Here is a 19,469-nt window from a genome sequence, read left to right on the forward strand (position 1 = left end):
TTTTTTTTTCTCCATAATCATGTCATACATGACACAAGACAGTTTTATTTCTTACTTCCCATTCTGTATACCTTACATGTCCTTTTATTCTGTAAGCTTAAACTTCCAGTACAGTGTTGACTAGGACTGGTGAGAGAGAGGACATCATTGCCTCCTGATCTTACCAGGAAAGCATCTAGCTTCTCACCATTAAGTGTGATGTTAACTGCAGGTTTTTTGTAGATGGTCTTTCTCAAGAAGAAGTTCCTCTCTATTCCTAGTGTGCTATCATAAATGGATTTTGGATTTTGTCAAATGCTTTTACATTTTCATTTTCTCCTGTTTCATTCCTCATATTAATTTGGCTTTTTTTCTTTCTTTTGTTTTTTTTTTGGCCGTGCTATGTGGCTTGCAGGATCTTAGTTCCCCCAACCAGGGATTGAACCCAAACCCTCAGCAGTGAAAGCACAGAGTCTTAACCACTGGACCACCAGGGAATTCCCATGTCGTTTCTCTTTTTTTCTCGGCTTATATAGACATTTCTGAATTTCATCTCTTCAAAAAACAGATGTGTTTTATTTTTCTCAATGATTTCTTGTACTTTCATTGATTCTCAAATTGTTACATCTCTTCCTGTGCTTACTTTGGGCTTAATTTCCTCTTCTTTTTCTACTTTTTAAGGCTAAAGGCTTAGATCATTAATTACAGATCTCTTTCTTCAAGTGTATGCCTTCAATGCCATAAATTTCCCTCTACACCCACTCTATTTTTGCTGCATTCCACAAGTTTCGGTAAATTGTACATTCATTTTTATTTAATCAAGGTAATTTTTAATCGCTGTTGAAACTTTTTCTTTGATCCATGGGTTATTTAAAAGTGTGTTGTTTAATCTCGAAGTATTTGAATGTTTTTAAATATCTTTCTATTGATTTCCAGGTTAATGCCTTTGTGTTCTGAGAGTATATTCTGTATGATTTCCCTTGTTTAAGATTAGTTAATATGTGTTTTATGTCCCAGAATGTGTTGTTTGTTTTGGCCACGCCACACGGCTTGCAGGATCTTAGTTCCCCAACCAGGGAACAAACCCGGGCCCACGGCAGTGAAAGCACCCAGTCCTAACCACAGGACCACCAGGGAATTCCCCCAGAATGTGTTCTATCCTTATGAATTTCCCATGTTAACTTGAGAAGGATGTGTATTCTGCTATTTGATGAAGTAATCCACAGTTTTCAGTTATGTCCGGTTGTTTGAGGGCACTGTTCAATTCAGCTCTGTGGCTTTCCTGAATTTCTTCCTGCTGGTTCTCGTAATCATTAGAGGGGTGTTGAAGTCCAACTATAATAGTGGAGTCGTCTGTTTTTCCTTGTAATTCTATCCATTTTTCCCTGGTGTATTTTGGCACTGTGTTGTTGCTGTGCACATAAGCACTAAGGATTGCTTTGTCTTCTTGGAGACTTGACTCCTTTATCTTCATGCATTGCCCCTCTTTATCTCTGTGCTTTGTCAGAAAATAATACGGATATTCTACTTATCTTTTAATGTTAACATGATAACATCTTTTTCCATCCCTTAGTCTTAATCCATCTGTCTTTATTGTGAATGTGGCTTTATTACAGACAACATATAATTTTTTAAATCCACTATGACAGTATGTGGCTTCAATTGTTATATTTTTAGACCATTGATTTTTTTTTAGGTATAGTTGATTTACAATATTATATCAGTTTCAGGCATACAACCTAAGAATTCAAAATTTTTATAGATTATACTCCATATAAAGTTATTACAAATTATTGGCTATATTCCTTGTGCTATACAATATACAATATAATATACACTTGTAGCTTATTTATTTTATACATAGTAGTTTGTACCCCTTAATCTCCCACCCGTCTTTCCCCTCCCCCCTTCGCTCTCCCCATTTGTAACTGCTAGTTTGTTCTATTTGCGAGTCTGTTTTTGTTTTGTTATATTCATTTGTTTCTTTTAGATTCCCCATGTAAATGAAATCATACAGCATTTGTCTTTCTCTGTTGACTTATTTTACTGAGCATAATACCCTTCATCTATCCATGTTGTTGCAAATGGCAAAATTACATTCTTTTTTCTAGCCGAGAAGTATTTCATTGTACGTATTATGCACCACATCTTCTTTATCCATTCATCTGTCGAGGGACACTTAGGTTGCCTCCATATCTTGGCTATTGTAAATAATGCTGCTGTGAACATTGGGGTGTGTGTATCTGTTTGAAATAGTGTTCATCTTCTTCAGATATATACCCAGGAGTGGAATTGCTGGATCATATGGTAGTTCTATTTTCAGTTTTTTGCGAAATCTCAGTACTGTTTTCCATATTAGTTGGCACTGATTTACATTCCTAGCAACAGTGTACAAGGGTTCCCTTTTCTCCACATCCTCACCAACATTTGTTATTTGTGGTCTTTTTGATGGTAGATGTTCAGACAGGTGTGAGGTGATACCTCATTGTTTTGACTTGCATTTCTCTGATGCAGTGATGTTGAGCATCTTTTCATATGCTAGTTGACCATCTGTAAGTCTTCTTTGGAAAAATGTCTACTCAGGTCTTCTATCCATTTTTTAATCAGGTTATTTTTTTTTGATACTGAGTTATATGAGCTGTTTATATCTTTTGGATATTAACCCCGTATCAGTCATATCATTTGCAGATATTTTCTCCCATTCAATGTGCTGTCTTCTCATTTTGTCGATGGTTTATTTACTTATTTTTTAACCACAAAAAGTTGATTGGTACATACCTTTCCATACTTTCTCCTGTATTTATTTTAAATTTTTTCTTTTTATTGATATTTTATTGACATACAAAATACTTCAAATGTATTAACCAAGTTTTTTTTTACAGAATTTTTAAAATTTTTTATTTTATATTGGAGTACAGTATAGTTGATTAACAATGTTGTGTTAGTTTCAGATGTACAGCAAAGTGATTCAGTTATATATATACATGTATCTATTCTTTTTCAAATTCTTTTCCCATTTGGGTTCTTACAGAATATTGAGCAGAGTCCCCTGTGCTATGCAGTAGGTCCTTGTTGGTTATCTATTTTAAATATAGTAGTGTGTATCTTTCAATCCCAAACTCCCAATTTATTCCTCCCTCCCACCACCTGTCCCCTTTGGTAACCGTAAGTTTGTTTTCTAAGTCTGTGAGCCTATTTCTGTTTTGTAAATAAGTTCATTTGTATCATGTCTTTTTAGATTCCCCATGTAAGCAGTATTATATGATATTTGTCTTTCTCTGTCTGACTTCACTTAGTATGATAACCTCCAGGCCTGTGAATGGTTTCTTTAGATATGCAAAACCTTTTAAGTTTAATTAGGTCCCATTTGTTTCTTTTTGCTTTTGTTTCCTTTGACCCCACCCCCTTACTCCCTGCTCCCATATTTTTCCCTATGCATCTCTTCCATTTGGCTGTTCGAGTTGTATTCTTCATCATAAACCAGTAATAGTAAAGCCAAGTGTCTTCCTGAGTTCTCAGAATTGTTCTAGCAAATTACCAAACCTGAGGGAGTGTCAAGGGGATCTATGACTTTGTAGGCAGCTGGGTAGAAATGTCAGTAGCCCAGGCACCCTGTTTGTGGCCAGCAGCTGAAGTGGGGGCAGTCTTGTGGGAGTGAGTGTTTATTAATCTGTGAGGTCCAACACTAACTCCAGGTAGCATTCATATTGACTCAAACTGGTAGACACATATTTGAAGACAGGGTTGGAGCAGTGGTGTTAAAAAGACACCACATATTTGACGTAAGGAGGGGAAACCACTGTCACAAGTGCTTCTGTCCCCTACCCCCACCTTTGGAGAGCAGGGAGGCTAGAGGAGACTCAAGTGGGTGTTTCCACCACACAACGCACGCACGCCCCAGATCAGCTGCACTGTTACAAAATAGATTTATTTTGAGGACAGTTCTTGTTAAGAACAGAGTATTCTGGACATGGCTACTTTTTTGTCTCGCTGATTTTGGAGACAGCAGTTTCCCCATGACCTAAATTCTCTGATGGGTCTATTGTTAATTTTTAGTTTGTTGGTTTTTTCCTATGAGGGTGCTAATGCCAGCTTCTAAGCTCCTTACATGCCAGATCAGGAACCGGAAGTCTCTGGCCTCAGTTTTTATTTTTGTTTGCTGACAGCTTTATACTTTCATCCCTCCTTATTCCTCTTTGTACCCCACATCTGTACAAAGCACTAAGAAAGCCTGAGTGTTCCTTCCTTTGATGCTGGCAAGAGAGTAATAAGTCCATGGAAGTTCCTGCTCATGTGCGCAAACTGTCACCTTAGCCCACCCCCTAATCTCAATGAAAAAACCCAAGCCAGGCTCCTTACCTTGCTCTCCGAAGGCATCTCCCACCTACTTGAGAGGCCCGCCCTGCCCTCCCCAGACACTTCCATTATAGAAGTAAAAAACTTCATACTCTCTTGGCATTGAGTGTGCTGTCATCAGCCTACACATCTGAGCCAAATCTCAGATGGGGTCCACAAGAAAAGGGAACATGGTCTGTATATTGCAACACACTTTGCTTAATTATTCTATTGAGGGACTTCCTGGCGGCGAAGTGGTTAAAAATCCGCCTGCCAATGCAGAGGACACGGGTTCGAGCCCTGGTCTGGGAAGATCCCACATGCCACGGAGCAACTAAGTCCGTGCGCCACAACTATTGAGCCTGCGCTCTAGAGCCTGCGAGCCACAACTACTGAAGCCCGTGCACCTAGAGCCCGTGCTCCGCAACAAGAGAAGCCACCACAGTGAGAAGCCTGCACACCACAACAAAGAGTAGCCTCTGCTTGTCGCAACTAGAGAAAGCCTGCGCACAGCGACGAAGACCCGACGCAGCCAAAAAATAAATTAATTTTAAAAAATTATTCTATTGAAAAATCCTCCACATCTTTTTTTTTTTTTTTTTTTCCTCCACATCTTTTTATACCAGTTCATGTCACCCTTTATTTTTTTTAAATTTAATTAACTTATTATTTTTGGCTGCGTCAGGTCTTAGTTGCGGCATACGGGATCTTTCATTTGTGGCATGCAGGGATTTTCGTTTAGGTGTGTGGGCTTCTCTGTAGTTTTGGCATGTGGGCTCCAGAGCACGTGGGCTCTGTAGTTGTGGCACACAGGTTTAGTTGCCCTGCGGCATGTGGGATCTTACTTTCCTGACCAGGGATCGAACCTGCATACCCTACATTGGAAGGCGGATTCTTTACTACTGGACCACCAGGGAAGTCCCTTCACCTTTTATTTTTAAAAAGTGAATATGAGGGTGAGATTAGGTAACCAGTTCTTTCAAAATAGACACTTGTCTTGCTACCAGTTTTTGCTACCAGAATCTGTGAATTAAAACTCAGGTTGCCACATCACAGGGCAAACATAGTAAAATTATGTTCTTCTCCAAACTTCATTAATTCCTTATTTTTTTTGTTATCACATATATTCAAAAAAGAATGTACAGGGCTTCCCTGGTGGCGCAGTGGTTGAGAATCTGCCTGCCAATGCAGGGGACACGGGTTCGAGCCCTGGTCTGGGAAGATCCCACATGCCACGGAGCAACTGGGCCCGTGAGCCACAACTACTGAGCCTGCGCGTCTGGAGCCTGTGCTCCGCAACAAGAGAGGCCGCGATAGTGAGAGGCCCGCGCACCGCGATGAAGAGTGGCCCCCACTCGCCGCAACTAGAGAAAGCCCTCGCACAGAAACGAAGACCCAACACAGCCAAAAATAAATAAATAAATTTAAAAAAAAAAAGAATGCACAAAATGTTTTTTTTATATAAATTTATTTTATTTATTTATTATTTTTGGCTGCATTGGGTCTTCGTTGCTGTGTGCGGGCTTTCTCTGGTTGTGGCGAGCAGGGGCTACTCTTCGTTGTGGTGCATGGGCTTCTCATTGCGGTGGGTTCTCTTGTTGCGGAGCACGGGCTCTAGGCGCCCGGGCTTCAGTAGTTGTGGCACGTAGGCTCTAGAGCGCAGGCTCAGTAGTTGTGGCTCATGGGCTTAGTTGCTTCACAGCATGTGGGATCTTCCCGGACCAGGGCTCGAACCCGTGTCCCCTGCATTGGCAGGTGGATTCTTAACCACTGCGCCACCAGGGAAGCCCGTACAAAATGTTTTATTGGAAGATCTAGTAATAATAACAATATAAACATCTTTGTAATCATCAAGATTCATAAGTGGGCCTTTGGGCAGTTTTTAGAGTCTCATGATGTTCTGCTCCCTTACTCATCTCCGTGCTGCCCCATAGATGATCTCTGTTGATTGTTTAGTTATTCATACCTTTACCATCTATTCTTTTCACTATGCAGTGTTGTTTTAGTTTTGTCTGTTTTGACCTTTCAGTAAATGAGTATTAATGAAATTACAGTCAAAGTGTTTTTTGGTTGGTTCTTTGCAGAAGTATGTTTCATACACTCCTAGGGTCTGAGGCTACAGGCCAGTCAAGGTATTCATCCATTGCAGTGGTTATAGGGTTGGGCTTTTTCCAGTTAAAAATTTTTTTTTTTGGCTGTGCCACACAACTTATGGGATCTTACTTCCCTGACTGGGGATTGAACCTGGGCCCTTGGCAGTGAAATCACGGAGTCCTAACCACTTGACCTCCAGGGAATTCTCTCCAGTTTAATTTTTAATCTCGTTAAAAATACATTTTCTATATTCTTGCATTAGTCTCCAAGTACATAAATCCTCTGGACATTGGAGAAAAATTGCTAAGCTGTAGATGGTGATCGAGTTCAAATTTATAGGAAATGGCAGTGGAGTGCATCAGTTGATGCTTTCTCCATTCGTGCATAATTTACATATTTGTCACCTATGGTCATCAACACTTGGGATTACTAAATTGACTAAATTTTTGTCCTAATCAGTGTGAAATGTAATCTGCTTGACGTGTTGTTTCATTACTTCCTATTACCAATCAGATAGGTATTTTTTCATAAGTGATCTCTCATTTTCTGTTAAACATGTTTTGGTTATTTTCCCTTTTTTTTTCCCTTAACTATTGTGTCCATTCATCTTACTTCGCACACTAACCCTTTAACATTGCATGTATTTTCTTCTACTTGTTCGTCTTATAACACCCTTAGTTTTAATATGTTTGAATTGGTCAGGCTCTTGCTTTAGGGCTGCTTCTTTTTTTGTTGTTTTGTTTTTTTTGGGGGGGGGGGGTTTGTTTTAATTATTTTTTTTTCTTATTAGTAATCCATTTTATACACATCAGTGTATATATGTCATCCCAGTCTCCCAGTTCATCACACCACAACCCCCATCACTTTCTGCTTTCCCCCCTACGTGCCCATACGTTTTTTCTCTACTTCTGTGTCTCAATTTCTGCTCAGCAAACCGGTTCATCTGTACCATTTTCTAGGTTCCACATATATGCTTTAATATACGATATTTGTTTTTCTCTTTCTGACTTACTTCACTCTGTATGACAGTCTCTAGATGCATCCACGTCTCAACAAATGACCCAGTTTCGTTCCTTTTTATGGCTGAGTAATATTCCATTGTATATATGTACCACATCTTCCTTATCCATTCGTCTGTCGATGGGCATTTAAGGATGCTTCCTTGACCTGGCTATTGTAAATAGTGCTGCAATGAACACTGGGGTGCATGTGTCTTTTTGAATTATGGTTTTCTCTGGGTATATGCCCAGTAGTGGGATTGCTGGGTCATATGGTAATTCTATTTTTAGTTCTTTAAGGAACCTCCATATTGTTCTTCATCGTGGCTGTATCAATTTACATTCCCACCAACCATGCAAGAGGGTTCCCTTTTCTCCACACACTCTCCAGCATTTGTTGTTTGTAGATTTTCTGATGATGCCCATTCTAACTGGTGTGAGGTGATACCTCATTGTAGTTTTGATTTGCATTTCTCTAATAATTAGTGATGTTGAACAGCTCTTCATGTGCTTCTTGCCCATCTGTATGTCTTCTTTGGAGAAATGTCTATTTAGGTCTTCTGCCCATTTTTGGATTGGGTTTTTTTTAAACATTGAGCTGCATGAGCTGTTTATATATTTTGGAGACTAATCCTTTGTCCGATGATTCGTTTGCAGATATTTTCTCCCATTCTGAGGGTTGTCTTTTCGTCTTGTTTCTGGTTTCCTTTGCTGTGCAAAAGCTTTGAAGTTTCATTAGGTCCCATTTGTTTATTTTTGTTCTTATTTCCATTACTCTAGGAGGTGGATCAAAAAAGATCTTGCTGTGATTTATGTCAAAGAGTGTTCTTCCTATGTTTTCCTCTAAGAGTTTTGTAGTGTCTGGTCTTATATTTAGGTCTCTAATCCATTTTGAGTTTATTTTTGTGTATGGTGTTAGGGAGTGTTCTAATTTCATTCTCTTACATGTAGCTGTCCAGTTTTCCCAGCACCACTTATTGAAGAGGCTGTCTTTCCTCCATTGTATATCCTTGCCTCCTTTGTCATAGATTAGTTGACCATAGATGCGTGGGTTTATCTCTGGGCTTTCTATCTTGTTCCATTGATCTATGTTTCGTTTTTGTGCCAGTACCATATTGTCTTGATGAGTGTAGCTTTGTAGTATACTCTGAAGCCAGGGAGTCTGATTCCTCCAGCTCCGTTTTTTTCCCTCAAGACTGCTTTGGCTATTCGGGGTCTTTTGTGTCTCCATAGAAATTTTAAGATTTTTTGTTCTAGTTCTGTAAAAAATGCCATTGGTAATTTGATAGGGATTGCATTGAATCTGTAGATTGCTTTGGGTAGTATAGGCAGTGTCTTATAGTTTTCTGCATACAGGTCTTTTGTCTCGTTAGGTTTATTCCTAGGTATTTTATTCTTTTTCTTGCAGTGGTAAATGGGAGTGTTTCCTTAATTTCTCTTTCAGATTTTTCATCATTAGTGTATAGGAATGCAAGAGATTTCTGTGCATTCATTTTGTATCCTGCAACTTTACCACATTCATTGATTAGCTCTAGTAGTTTTCTGTTGGCATCTTTAGGATTCTCTATGTATAGTATCATGTCATCTGCAAACAGTGACAATTTTACTTCTTCTTTTCCAATTGGTATTCCTTTTATTTCTTTTTCTTCTCTGATTGCCATGGCTAGGACTTCCAAAACTATGTTGAATAATAGTGGTGAGAGTGGACATCCTTGTCTTGTTCCTGATCTTAGAGGAAATACTTTCAGTTTTTCACCATTAAGAATGACGTTTGCTGTGGGTTTGTCATATATGGCCTTTATTATGTTGAAGTAGGTTCTGTGCCCACTTTCTGGAGAGTTTTTATCATAAATGGGTGTTGAATTTTGTCAGAAGCTTTTTCTGCATCTATTGAGATGATCATATACGGTTTTTATTCTTCCATTTGTTAATATGGTGCATCACATTGATTGATTTGCGTATATTGAAGAATCCTTGCATCTCTGGGATAAATCCCACTTGATCATGGTGTATGATCCTTTTTAATGTGTTGTTGGATTCTGTTTGCTAGTATTTTGTTGAGGATTTTTGCATCTATGTTCATCAGTGATATTGGTCTGTAATTTTCTTTTTTTATAGTATCTTTGTCTGGTTTTGGTATCAGGGTGATGGTGGCCTCATAGAATGAGTTTGGGAGTGTTCCTTCCTCTGAAGTTTTTTTGGAAGAGTTTGAGAAGGATGGGTGTTAGCCCTTCTCTAAATGTTTGATAGAATTCACCTGTGAAGCCATCTGGTCCTGGACTTTTGTTTGTTGGAAGATTTTTCATCACAGTTTCAATTTCATTCCTTGTGATTGGTCTGTTCATATTTTCTGTTTCTTCCTGGTTCAGTCTTGGAAGGTTATACCTACCTTTCTAAGAATTTGTCCATTTCTTCCAGGTTGTCCATTTTATTGGCATAGAGTTGCTTGTAGTAGTCTCTTAGGATGCTTTGTATTTCTGCGGTGTCTGTTGTAACTTCTCCCTTTTCATTTCTTATTTTATTGATTTGAGTCCTCTCCCTCTTTTTCTTGATGAGTCTGGCTAATGGCTTATCAATTTTGTTTATCTTCTCAAAGAACCAGCTTTTAGCTTTATTGATCTTTGCTATTGTTTTCTTTGTTTCTATTTCAGCTCTGATCTTCATGATTCCTTTCCTTCTGCTAACTTTGGGTTTTGTTTGTTCTTCTTTCTCTGGTTCCTTTAGGTGTAAGGTTAGATTGTTTATTTGAGATTTTTCTTGTTTCTTTAGGTAGGCTTGTATAGCTATAAACTTCCCTCTTGGAACTGCTTTCGCTGCATCCCATAGGTTTTGGGTCGTCGTGTTTTCATTGTCATTTGTCTCTAGGTATTTTTCGATTTCCTCTTTGATTTCTTCAGTGATTTCTTGGTTATTTAATAACGTATTGTTTAGCCTCCATGTGTTTGTGTTTTTTACGGTTTTTTCCCTGTAATTGATTTCTAATCTCATAGCGTTGTGGTCAGAAAAGATGCTTGATATGATTTCAATTTTCTTAAATTTACTGAGGCTTCATTTGTGACCCAAGATGTGATCCTGGAGAATGTTCTATGCGCACTTGAGAAGAAAGTGTAATCTGCTGTTTTTGGATGGAATGCCCTATAAATATCAATTAAATCTATCTGGTCTATTGTGCCATTTAAAGCTTGTGTTTCCTTATTAATTTTCTGTTTGGATGATCTGTCCATTGGTGTAAGTGAGGTGTAAAGTCCCCCACTATTACTCTGTTACTGTTGATTTCCTCTTTTAGAGCTGTTAGCAGTTGCCTTATGTATTGAGGTGCTCCTATGTTGGGTGAATATATATTTATAATTGTTATATCTTTTTCTTGGATTGATCCCTTGATCATTACATAGTGTCCTTCCTTGTCTCTTGTAACATTCTTTATTTTAAAGTCTATTTTACCTGATATGAGTATTGCTACTCCAGCTTTCTTTTGATTTCCATTTGCATGAAATATCTTTTTCCATCCCCTCACTTTCAGTCTGTATGTGTCCCTAGGTCTGAAGTGGGTCTCTTGTAGACAGCATATATATGGGTCATGTTTTTGTATCCATTCAGCAAGCCTGTGTCTTTTGGTTGGAGCATTTAATCCATTCACGTTTAAGGTAATTATCGATATGTATGTTTATAGGTCCTTTTCTTCTCTTGTGTTTCCCACTTAGAGAAGTTCCTTTAGCATTTGTTGTAGAGCTGGTTTGGTGGTGCTGAGTTCTCTTAGCTTTTGCTTGTCTGTAAAGCTTTTGATTTCTCCATCAAATCTGAATGAGATCCTTGCTGGGCAGAGTAATCTTGGTTGTAGGTTCTTCCCTTTCATCACTTTAAGTATATCATGCCACTCCCTTCTGGCTTGTAGAGTTTCTGCTGAGAAATCAGCTGTTAACCTTATGGGAGTTCCCTTGTATGTTATTTGTCATTTTTCCCTTGCTGCTTTCAATAATTTTTCTTTGTCTTTAATTTTTGCCAATTTGATTACTATGTGTCTTGGCATGTTTCTCCTTGGGTTTATCCTGTATGGGACTCTCTGTGCTTCCTGGGCTTGGGTGGCTATTTCCTTTCCCATGTTAGGGAAGTTTTTGACTACAGTCTCTTCAAATATTTTCTCAGGTCCTTTCTCTCTCTCTTCTCCTTCTGGGACCCCTATAATGTGAATGTTGTTGAGTTGAATGTTGTCCCAGAGGTCTCTTAGTCTGTCTTCATTTCTTTTCATTCTTTTTTCTTTATTCTGTTCCACAGCAGTGAATTCCACCATTCTGTCTTCCAGGTCACTTACCCGTTCTTCTGCCTCAGGTATTCTGCTATTGATTCCTTCCAGTGTATTTTTCATTTCAGTTATTGTATTGTTCATCTCTGTTTGTTTGTTCTTTAATTCTTCTAGATCTTTGTTAAACATTTCTTGCACCTTCTTGATCTTTGCCTCCATTCTTTTTCTGATCTCCTGGATCATCTTCACTCTCATTATTCTGAATTCTTTTTCTGGAAGATAGCCTATCTCCATTTCATTTAGTTGTTTTTTTGGGGTTTTATCTTGTTCCTTCATCTGGTACATAGCCCTCTGCCTTTTCATCTTGTCTGTCTTTCTGTGAATGTGGTTTTTGTTCCACAGGCTGCAGGATTGTAGTTCTTCTTGCTTCTAGGGCTTACTCTTCTTAAATGAGAAAATTCTCCCTATTTTTGGATCAATGAAGCATTTACTTGTGACTTCTAGAAGTGTCCCAGTTTTTTCTTTCACGTTTAAATCTATAATGAATTGGCTATTGCCCATGGAATACAGGGGAATACAATGTCTTTCCCAGTTAGATAACATTTTGTTAGAGATATATTTTGGGAGAGGTGACATCTTAGTGATGTTGGGTTATTTCTAAAAACATCTTTTATATTTTCGTTTATCTCATTCTCCTTTAATGTTACCCAACAAAAATTAAAAATTTTTCCCATGAGGATCATTAAATGTCTCGTTCATTCTTCTTTAGTACCTAATTAAATTTGTTCTGGGGGGAGCCAGATGCAAACTTCCAGATGGTCTTTCCTAGTGTAATTACATAGGAAGGGCTCAAGCCTACACGCAGCAGGTTGTGACAACACATGTGAAATAACTGTCTTCCAGAGAAGCTCATTAGAGCCTCAATACCCAGAGTGATTTTGGGGAGCAGATCACATAGGAACTCTCTGCCTAAGCATAACGAAAGTTCAGACGCTCATAATGAAAAGCGTTTATAATGTACCATAAACAGTTTAGACACACTGAGCCACTCTTATCAGGTTAGTGGGGTCACTCATAAATCCCAGTTCCCAGATACCAACGAAGGACAAACATGGTGAGCAGGCATTCCTAAGAATCAGCAGTCTCAGACCTGCTAGTAACTCTCTTCTGCACACTTCATAGTAGGACATTGTTAGGAGCAAGCGCTACAGATCCACCATAGAAAGTGTAATTAGAGCTGATGCAAGCAGCTCAAGCAGGAAGTGGTTACTTCCTCACAAATTTAACAGCATCATGAACATGTGGAAATTATACATTTTTACTATGATCACTTCAAGTCTTACGGTTCTCTAATGGCAGGGTCCAGAGCACATTGGAAAAATTAGAGAAATGCTATACAAATAAAAGAAATATTTCCATTTTAAGACCATCAATTCCTGTGAGAAAAACTTCTCAAGAACTGGGGATTTCTTTTTCTGTTCCTTAACTGAATGGATAAATTCTACCATTGTAATTACTGTGTGGAAACCTTTTCTCTGTCCCCTGCATGTGGACATCAGTAGGTTAGTGATCTTTTACAGAGACCAGCATTTAGGGAAGTTATGTGTTTGAGGGATTCCTATGCCCAGACGTTGCGCTGTCATGTTCCTGTGCACCACATGGAGGCATGGAAATGAGAGAAGTGGAAAGGCAGCCTCTCAAGTGGCTGATTGAGAATCACTGCCTCCTGTAATTGGAGAAGGGAAGTTTTATGTTTTTTAGAGGAAAGCACCGCTCGACCCTTTGTGTTTTATAATGATGGGCACATTCACCATCAAACCATTGTGGTCTTCAGTGGACTCTGGTGCAAATTGCAATTCTTATTCAGTTCCCCAAGGTCAGCAAGGTCCAGGGTACACTTATGGTTTTGCCGGAAAATGCTCTTCTGGCATTTATCTTTTCAGTATATGCACATATATGTGGTAAAGATGGTGAGAAGCCACTCTGAGGCCCATGAATATAGGGATTTTGTGGAGGTCTAAGTTGTCATGCCTTCTTTCTCATGCCTGAGTACTAACTTTGGAATAGCTTCCTAGCCCCATGAAATAGGACAGAGATAAAAAGGAGTAACTGATCTGTCAAATATTTTTACAGGCAAGTTAAAGTTAATACTTTTCCACAAGATTATTTTTATTCAGCCAGTTGCATCTGACTACTTCTGATAGCCTGGAGTACTTCAGGACAGTATGGCCAGCTGGGCCTAGTGATAAGCTGGATTTCCACAGGTCTCCTGTCCTTGTCATGTTTGGTAATGGGAATGGAAGAAAAAGCTTCCAGTTCACTGTGTTTTTTTCTATTAAAACCTCATGCATGGGGCTTCCCTGTGGCACAGTGGTTAAAAATCCACCTGCCAATGCAGGGGACATGCGTTTGAGCCCCAGTCTGGGAAGATCCCACATGCCGCAGAGCAGCTAAGCCCATGCACCACAACTACTGAGTCTGCACTCTAGAGCCCGCGAGCCTCGTGCTCTGCAACAGGAGAAACCACCACAACGAGAAGCCCTTACACCACAACGAAGAGTAGCCCCCACTTGCCACAACTAGAGAAAGCCCGCGCGCAGCAACGAAGACCCAACACAGCCAAAAATTAAATAAATAAATTTATAAAAAAACAAAAAATCTCATGCAAATGTGACCCTGTGTTTCATGGAGTGCTATGTGATAGATATGGTGGGTATTAAAGGAGATGAATTTTTCTTACGAGGAGTTGATGATCTGGAAATATTTCTTTCATTTGGAGTTCACATTTCTCCAGTGTGCTCTAGATCCTACTGTTAGAGAATGATAAGACTTAAGTGATCATAGTAAAAATGATTTCCATGTGTTCATGATGCTGTTAAATTTGTGAGGAAGTGGTTATGTAGAGAATAAGGATTTTGATGATCAAGTCATAGAATAAATATTTTAATAACAGCATCATATGTGAACTTCTTGTGAATGGACTACAGATTCCCAGTACTGTCCATCTCACCCATCTTCCTGTACACATATTTGTGATGTTTTAGGACCCAGTGGCCTTTGAGGATGTGGCTGTGAACTTTACCTTGGAGGAGTGGGCTCTGCTGGGGCCTTCACAGAAGAAACTATACAGAGATGTGATGCGGGAAACCTTGAGGAACCTGGCGTCAGTAGGTAAGGATGATGACATTCCTTCACTTAATCAGTTAGAGAACAAGTGTTTCCTGCCCATCAGTGTCGTTCTAAGATGTGGAATGGGGAAAGGGAATACTTTGGTAAGTAAATCATAGTTTGAGGTCATCATAGACCTGTGAAATAATAATTTTCCTATAATTTACTGATCTTTTTGGTTCTGCATTTCAGGGGAAAAATGGGAAGACCATAACACTGAAGATCAGTACAAAAACCAGGGAAGAAATCTGAGGTGAGTTGCACTCACAGTTGAAAGCAGTGTCCCACAAGAGAATCTTCTTATGTCATGAAATTTAAAAACAAGTAGACACAAAAGGGCCCAGCTTCAAATTTATTTATTCTCAGAAAATTTTTACCAAAAAATGTTTTCTTAAGTGTGTCATGGATGTTCATTCTTTCCCAAATAGTTTACTTTGAAACATATTCAGAGACTGCATATATGAATATCACTATGATAATAGCAGTGGTTGAACTTTCTTGCAGAGCATTCAGTATATTCACTTTCAAACAGTTTACATGGTGCAGAACAACCTAACACTTTCCTGATAAATGATAAAAATGTAATACAAATATTTACTATAAAATCATTAACAAAGAAATCATTAACAGTGTGCTTCTAATTTTTTTTTCTAACAGAAGTCATACATTACGGAGACGCTGTGAAAGTGAAGAAGGTAGTCAGGGTGGCGAAAACATCAGCCTTATTCCAATTCTTAATCTGAACAAGAAAAATTCTACTGCAGTAAAACCATGGGAGTGCAGTGTGTGTGGAAAAGTCTTCATGAGTCGTTCATCCTTTAATAGGCACGTTAGATCTCACACTGCACCCAAACCATCCAGGTATCAGGAATATGGAAAGAAGCCTTATAAATGTAAGGTATGTGGGAAAGCCTTCAGTTATCTCCAGCCTTTTCAAAAACATGAAAGTAATCATGGTATAGAGAAATCCTATAAATGTAAGGAATGTGGGAAATCCTTTAGATATCGCCAATCTGTTCGAAAACATGAACGGACTCACACTGGAGAGAAACCCTATCAATGTAAACAATGTGGGAAAGCCTTTCGATATCATCAAACCTTTCAAACACATGAAAGAACTCATACAGGGGAGAAACCCTATGAATGTAAGCAATGTGGTAAAGCCCTCAGTTGTCCAAGTTCCTTTCGAAGTCATGAAAGGACTCATACTGGAGAAAAACCCTATGAATGTAAAAAGTGTAGTAAAGCCTTCAGTTGTCCCAGTTCTCTTCGAAAACATGAGAGAACTCACACGGGAGAGAAACCTTACGACTGTAAGGAATGTGGGAAAGCCTTTATTTCTCTTGGAAGCTTTCAAAGACACATGATAACACATACTGGAGTTGGACCTTATAAATGTAAGGAATGTGGAAAAGCATTCAATTGTCCCAGTTCATATAGAATACATGAAAGATCTCACACTGGAGAAAAACCCTATGAATGTAAACAATGTGGTAGAGCCTTCAGTTGTTCCAGTTCCTTTCGAACACATGAAAGAACTCACACTGGAGAGAAACCTTATCAATGTAAGGAATGTGGAAAAGCCTTCCATTGGCTCACCACTTTTCAAGTCCATGTGAGAACTCACACTGGCGAAAAACCCTATATATGTAAGCAGTGTGGTAAAGCCCTCAGTTGTCCCACTTCATTTCGAAGACATGAACGGACTCACACTGCAGAGAAACCCTATGAATGTAAGCAATGTGGGAAAACCTTCAGTTCTCCTCTAGGTTTGCAAATACATGAAAGAACTCACACTGGAGAGAAACCCTATAAATGTGAGAAATGTGGGAAAGCATTTGTTTCTCTCACAAGCTTTCGAAGACACATGATGACACACACTGGAGATGGACCTTATAAATGTAAGGAATGTGGGAAAGCATTTAATTGTCCCAGTTCATTTCGAATACATGAAAGAACCCACACAGGAGAGAAACCCTATGAATGTAAAATATGTGGTAAAGCCTTCAGTTGTTCCAGTTACGTTCAAGTACATGAAAGAACTCATACTGGAGAGAAACCCTATGAATGTAAGGAATGTGGGAAAGCCTTCATTTACCGCACAACCTTTCGAGGTCACATGAGAATGCACACTGGTGAGAAACCGTATAAATGTAAAGACTGTGGGAAAGCCTTTAGTCGACCCAGTTCATACAGAAGCCATGAAAGAATTCACACTGGAGAGAAACTTCTTGAATGTAAGCATTGTGGGAGAGCCTTTAATTGGCCCACATCCTTACATAAACATGTCATGAGAATGCACACTGGATAAATTATAACTGATAAATACAAGAGAGTTTCCTATCAACAAATATTGGGCTGGCCAAAAAGTTCATTTGGGTTTTTCCATAACATCTTATGGAAGAATGAACTTTCTGGCCAACCCAATACATTCAGTCATGTGAAAACTCTACTGGAGAGAAATGATACACCATGGAGAGAAATGTTATAACGTAAATAATATGGGAAAGCCTGATGTAGATTAATTCACATATAATGCTCCAGAAAAAAATAAATGTTTTACAAGTTAAAAATATATCATCTTTATCAGTGGTTTATTCTGAAACTCAAGTCTCTAATTATGGATTCTACTTGTTAATTTTTCAAATGAACACTGAGTTGAAACAATTCTGTAAGTAAGTACTCTTTAAGCAATAGTACATAAGCTTAGTAGGTAGTATTTTTCCTTAAATCAGTTTATAGAATTTTTGTCTTTCCATTTTGAAATCTGTTGGATCCATGGGTGAACTGGAATATAATTGTAATGTGCCAATATTATATAATGTGCCAAAATATATAATTTTTAAGTCATCCTGTAAGTAAAGGGGGCATGGAATAATGACACTCTGGTAGTTGTTGGGATTTTCCTATTGTTTTCATGTGGCAGGTACTGGATATTTCTTACCCATTGTAAATATGCCTCTTTTATTAGAAAAGTTTTTTTCTTTTGTCAGAAGAGCCTTCTTCCATTTTCCTTGCTAATTAATAGTTGGCATAAATTTGTAAGTATGTGAAGTTTATCACAGTATAATCTCATTTGACTTAGTATTTACATCTTTTCTCTTTACTCTTTGTCATTTTCTCTTTACTCTTTGTCATTCCATCTGACTGTGATTTGGGTAAGAGACTTTAAGAGACCAATGTTGACATCAACTGCATATTTAAAGCAACCTTACATTGTTTGCAAGTGCTGTTATTTTAGATTTAAATTTGTAGCTACAATATCTTTGCACTGAAGCAACATTTTTCCCCCACCAATGCATTAAAAAATCCTCCTACATTATTCTGATGTCACCAGTTAGGGTCTCTTTTACCCATAATGCAATTAGAATAATTATATCACTGAAGTCAACTAGTGGTATTACCATCCCTTCATTCATACTGAGCACCTACTATGTGCCTGTGCTGTAAATACAACAGTGAACATAACTGATGTGGTTACTGCTCTCACATTGCAAGTCTGTGAGATTAAATACAAACATTACATTTCTAGCTACTTTTTAAAGTGTTATTAACATTTAAACTGATTCATTTTTGTAATAACATTGTACGTTAATGGACCAATAAGTCTTTATATTTGCAAAAAGAAAAGAGACCTGTTACAGGACACTAAAATGTAGAATTGGAGATGCTCTCCTGGAATGTGTTATGTCAACATGGGTAATATGTTGTGACCTACATTTTCTAGAACCTGTTATGTTCATGGTTCCATGTTAGAATTCACCACTAGCCTCCCTTGCATGACACTTGGAAGGCAAAGTGAAGAAGGCCTTAGTTCTTGAGCCACACAAGAGTTTCACATATACCTGGTTCTAGCCCATTTTCCTGATTCTTTGCCCTGCCAGTCCAAAGTAGCCTCATTACCACCAGCTACATGACTTACATTTTCTCAGACCTGTTGGTTTCCACAGATGCCTCCACAAGTTCCACAGCAAAGATCCCTCACAGTTTGGATTTTCCTGCAAGTCCTCATGTGTCCACCAGGCAACAAATTTAGACTGCTGTGGTTGAGAACGTTTTGTGAAGCGCTGACTCACCTCTTCTCTATATTGTATTTGTATAAGGTCTAATTTGTGTAGTAAACACATTGTTCTGTTGATATTGCTAGTGACTGTGTGTTCCTGATTCCACTATAGCAGCTACAGTGGTGCAGTCAGAAAAAACCACGTGGTCCTGTAGTGAGTTCCTCTACTGCACTGTGCAGTGACTTCTGTGGCCCAATCCTTCCATGTGAGAATTAGCACCTTCCTCTTATCGGATAGATTGTGGATATTTCCAATTACTCACAATTGAACATAATTCCTCAGTATGTTTTCAGTTATGATTGATTGTATGTGATTGAAAACAATGTTCTTTTTTTTGTCAAATGCTTCTGTAGGTTTTTCTTAGAAATGTTTTATTAACTCTTTCAAAAAAACTTGTATACTAACAAATATTATCTTTTCCATTTCCTAATAGGATATATTGAAACATCCCATTGCAATTGTGGATTTTTAGATCAACTTTGTGGTTTTTTTCAAGATAATCATTATACATTTTGATTCAGTATTACCATGTATATTCTTCCTCAGGCAAATTTTTTTTCATAGTTACAATTTTTGTCATGAAACTGATTT

General features: G+C 38.3%; 1 protein-coding gene across 3 annotated transcripts in view; it reads left to right on the forward strand.

Moving 5' to 3' along the window:
- LOC132362973 (zinc finger protein 791-like) overlaps positions 1–18,538 on the forward strand; it is a 48,991-nt gene extending 30,453 nt beyond the window's left edge. For all 3 annotated transcript variants that reach the window (XM_059918213.1, XM_059918214.1, XM_059918215.1), the window contains 3 exons: positions 14,691–14,817; positions 15,007–15,067; positions 15,472–18,538. In XM_059918213.1, the coding sequence (XP_059774196.1) occupies positions 14,691–14,817; positions 15,007–15,067; positions 15,472–17,125 (1,842 nt within the window). In that variant the 3' untranslated portion in view covers positions 17,126–18,538. The remainder of the gene's footprint in view (positions 1–14,690; positions 14,818–15,006; positions 15,068–15,471) is intronic.
- The last annotated feature ends 931 nt before the right edge of the window (positions 18,539–19,469 follow it).

The sequence above is a fragment of the Balaenoptera ricei genome, chromosome 3 (assembly GCF_028023285.1).
Source record: "Balaenoptera ricei isolate mBalRic1 chromosome 3, mBalRic1.hap2, whole genome shotgun sequence".
NCBI lineage: Eukaryota > Metazoa > Chordata > Mammalia > Artiodactyla > Balaenopteridae > Balaenoptera > Balaenoptera ricei.